Source organism: Coenobita brevimanus, unplaced genomic scaffold (assembly GCF_032717465.1).
Source record: "Coenobita brevimanus isolate Jiangsu-jjx unplaced genomic scaffold, ASM3271746v2 jjx.HiC_scaffold_149, whole genome shotgun sequence".
Classification (NCBI taxonomy): Eukaryota; Metazoa; Arthropoda; class Malacostraca; order Decapoda; family Coenobitidae; genus Coenobita; species Coenobita brevimanus.
Window position 1 is genome coordinate 78,150 of NW_027642330.1, and position 4,735 is coordinate 82,884.

The window sequence follows — 4,735 nt, forward strand, 5'->3', positions numbered from 1 at the left end:
TCCACCTTTCTAGGATCAGGCTTCAATCCATCAGGGGTAAGAACATGACCTATATATTCTACCTGATCTGTCTTTAATTTCAGTTTATTTGAGTTTAGCTTCAAATTTCTTTCTCTACATCTCTGTAGCACAGTCTTCAGTCTTTCATCATGTTCTTTCTCGTCACTTCCATATACTAAAATATCATCCATTATAACCTCTACACCTTCTAAATCATCAAACATCTCGTGCATCCTCCTTTGATAGATTTCTGGAGCTGGACTAACACCAAAACCTAAGCGCAGATACCTGTACCTACCAAAGCATGTGTTGAAAGTGAGAAGTTTTCATGATGCTTCATCTAATTCTAACTGCCAAAATCCTTTGGTGGCATCAAGGACAGAAAATACTTTAGCATTAGACAATCTAGTGGAGATTTCTTCAATGGTAGGAAGGGGATAATGTTGTCTCTTTAAAGCTTTATTGAGATCTCTAGGGTCTATGCACACTCTGAGTTTGTCACCTTTCTCAACTATCACCATACTATTTACCCAGTCAGTTGGTGTACTTTCTTTTACAACTACTCCATTTTTCTCCATTTCATCTAATTCTGCCTTCAGTTTAGTTCTAAGTGCTACAGGTACTTTCCTTGGAGGATGCACTACAGGGCTTACACTGGGATCCACCTCTAGGTGAACTCTACCATCAATGCAGCCTAACCCTTGAAAAACATCAGCATATTCTGAAATCAGTGACTTCATCGACACTGGTATTGCAGATTCTGTTGACTTTGCCGTTACTTGTTTCATAAATTTAACAACACCAAGAAGTTCACAGGCATTCCTACTTAGCAGAGGCTTACAATCAAGATCAACAATATGAAACACAAGTTTGTACCTTTGACTATTATGTAGGCATTCAATCCAAATTTTACCAACTGGAGTAACTTTATCTCCTGTAAAAGACACAAGAACAGTCTTGGTTTTACCTAGTGTTGGTTTGGGCTTCATCATATCAAAAATCTTCTTTGGTAGCACACTAACCTCAGCACCAGTGTCAATCAAAGCCCTAAATTCACATTGATGATCTGGAAACTCAAGTTCTATTAAATCATGTTTCTTACCAGACTTACAGTAGTTTATATTGGAGGATTTACTCTCAGCACACAGATAACCCACTGTCTTATCTTGATACTCATCAGACCCAGAAGAGTAGTCCTGTTCCACACATGCGTTCCTTACGGACTTACTTCGGGCCTTGCGCTGTCCTTGGGAGGTGCATTTAATCTTGAAATGGCCCCGTCGCCCGCACTTGTGACATTCTTGATCAGCAGCAGGGCAGAATCGGCGATTGAATACGTGCTGGAATCCACAGAACTTGCAGCTTTGTGCATCGATTGGGTTGGGTTCACTTCCATTCCTCTTGGTATTCCTTGCATTGGCCTTGGTGGCTTTACTTGTAACATTAACAGTGGACTGGAAAGCTGCATTAAATTCCTTTAGGTGTTCCTCACTAACTTCATGGGTTCGGCACTGGTTCAGAACCTCTTCTAAACTAGGATCATCAATTCTCAAAAGTCTGCTCCTTAAAGTATCATCAATTATACCACAAATAACTCTGTCTCTTAATAATTCGTCATGCAGGGTACCATAGTTACAGTTCTTGGCCTTCTTTCTTAGGTCTGTGACGAAGCTATCAATACTCTCACCTGGCTGTTGTGTCCTTGTATTAAACAAATATCTCTCATATGTGGTATACTTCTTTGGTTCAAAGTGCAAATTTAAACTAGCCACTAGCTTTTGGTAGTCTTTCTTTTCCTCTTCAGACACAGGAAGTGTGTTGTAGATGTCCAGCAGCTCACGACCACCACAGTGAAGGAGTAATGCAACCTTAACTTCATTCTTCTTACCTTCTTTTTCAGAGCTAATTAGGTATATTTCGAACTCCTGGATAAATCTCCTCCAGTTCTCACACAGTTACCTTCCAAAGAAAGAGGACCCGGCAGGCGATTATGGTCGGCCATCTTCACTTGCTAACAATAACAACAACAACGAAGGCCTTGGCTATCTTGTTACAGCTGTTTCACGGAAAACCCTCTTCTTTCGGGTATACAGTCATAATTAGCTTATTCGGGAGACATTCAAGGAAACCCCACACCTGACACCATGTAATAATTGTCCGTAAATACGGCAGGAACACGAAAACAACAAAAAGGCCACAATAAAAGCCGGCTGGTGGGCAGTCTCCAAGAGAGTCTATTTTGTTCCAATAATGTTACAGGAGCTTTCAGTTGGCAACATAAGTATAAGAGTTTTAAATAAATAACAATATATTACTAATAGATTCAAGAATAATAATATTGTATTTCCGGTACTATAAGTAAAATATAAGCCAATAATATTACACTACGCACACACCCACTACCAACCTACCTTTCAGACTCCTGGTCATCCTCCTTTTGGGACTTTGGTGAAAGCTTTGCCATTGCACTTGACATCTCAAAGGCTTTTCTGGCATAAATCTTTAATTTCCAAACTGCCCTCTTACGGTTTCTATCCTTCTATCTGTGCCTTCATCTCTAGCTTCCTTTCTGATCGTTCTATAGCCGCTGTTGTAGAAGGCCATCGTTCTCCTCCTAGATCTATCAACAGTGGTGTTCCTCAGGGCTCCGTCCTATTACCAACTCTCTTCCTTTTATTCATCAATGACTTTCTAAGCAGTACATCTAACCCTATCCACTCGTACGCTGATGACTCCACCCTTCACCTTTCTATTTGGTTCCCGCAACTTCCATCTCAGCAGTTAATTCCGACTCTGAGCTTTTTGGTTCTGAAATGGTATCAATCATATCTTTTCAATACTTCCTCTAAAATGAACAACTTGCAAGAGAATATAAGGTCATTTGTATATGGTGTAATGCCTTCTAAATGGAGCTGAGAATTTTTAAAAGATTGACAGTAAAATAAATGGATGTAAAGCCCATTTTACTCGTTACTCTTCTGTTAAACCTTCCCATTTACCTGCCTCCTTTTATAGTTCTGGATATTTTACATCCTGTGCCAAAGAAAACTATATTTATCTAAGCAGATGCCTTAATCCTGTAAGGGGTGGGCACTGACAAATCACCTACATGTCGCCCTGCCCCTGCCATTTCACTGCCCTCTGCCCCAAAGAAAACTACACATGGATAATGATACCAATGACTGATAATTGCTACAGAACTGCAAAGCAATACTAACCTTCATTCCACTGTGGCTTAACTTGATGTGTAGTACCAACTGCAGATATGTGGTTTAGTCCAGTCATGGATGGCAGCTAACTTGGTGAAGAGGTAGAAATGGCCAGAGTTGAGTCACCAGCAATGGCAATCCTTCCACTCCTGAAAATCATCCACACCACATTACTCACTAACTCAAGGATACTGTACTTGCCTATCTACCTATATATCTATTGCCAGACACCATAATCCCATAATAGGTGGTCGTTTGGCTGCAAGTTAGTTATTTTATATGGAGGGAAACTAACCCACCACCAACCCACTTGCTGACACATAGGGAACATGTATGGGTTGGTTATATAGTTACCACCCAATGTTGTAAATGGTTTCCTGGGATCTAGGAAACTTTTTGGCTTGTCAATCAATGTAAAGCCACCTGACAAAGAAAACAAGATTAACAAAAAGTGACAGAAAAGATGGCAGAAATAGGAAGAGATGAGGACAGACACAGAAAAATGAGAGAAAATGTCGCAGTCAAGCTCACCTGGCAACACACGTTTATATACGGTACTGTGATCCCTTGGTTATCATGCATAACTGGTACAAGGCTTGGTGTATGATAAAGAACTTGCACAATAACAAAAGCACACTACCTATGGGATTTACCCTACAGTACCGGGCATCCCAAGTGCAATCCCAAATTTTCCCTTTGACAATAACACAGACCAACTAAATACATACATTATGATATGCTGTGCATCAGAAACACACACAGGCATGGTTAGATTAATAGAAAGTGAAGACACAATAAGGAACACACACCATAGAAAGACATGAGATGGGCTTGAGATAAGGGGTTCTCATACTAAGGGGTGGAGAATTATCATTACTGGCAGTAGAATGGATTTGGAAGATGTGCAGACTGGCCTGGGAGGAAGGCAGAGTCCCGGAGGATTGGAAGTCACGTATAATCATTCCCCTGTACAAAGGAAAAGGGGAAAAAGTGTATGGTAGGAGACCTACTGACAGTTAGGGAAATAACAGAAGAATTAGTTGAAAAACAGGGAGGTTTTAGGAAGGGATGAGGTTGTGCAGATCAGATATTCATTCTTAGGTCTTTAGTGGGGAAGTCTGTAGAGAACAGACAGAAGTTGTATGTGGCTTCACGGATTTGGAGAAAGTATGTGACAGGGTGGATAGACAAGGAATGTGGAAAGTATTAGGAATACATGGAGTAAATGGGAAGTTATTGAAGACCATGAAGAGTATGTATAAGGGTGCTAAGGCTGCAGTGTATGTGGATAGGGAACTGAGAGAATTGTTCTCTTTGAAGGTTGGATTGAAACAGGGACGTGTCATGTCTCCATGGTTGTTCAGTCTGTATATGGATGGGGTTATAAAAGAGATACAAGGTAGGACAGCAGATGTTGGAGCAGCGCTAATGACAGAGGGTAATGTGTGGAAACTCCCTGTACTGTTGTTTGCAGGTGATATTGTGTTGTTAAGTGAAGATGAAGGGGAGCTGCAAGGCTTGTTGGA

At 40.7% G+C, this 4,735-nt stretch overlaps 1 protein-coding gene across 1 annotated transcript; it reads right to left on the reverse strand.

The window, feature by feature from the left end:
* Nucleotides 1-326: 326 nt before the first annotated feature.
* Nucleotides 327-1,888, reverse strand: LOC145389603 (uncharacterized; the record flags this gene model as incomplete). The annotated part of the gene is made up of 1 exon (XM_080264847.1): nt 327-1,888. A coding segment is annotated over one exon (1,562 nt), but the record flags the coding sequence as incomplete, so codon positions are not given.
* Nucleotides 1,889-4,735: the final 2,847 nt, after the last annotated feature.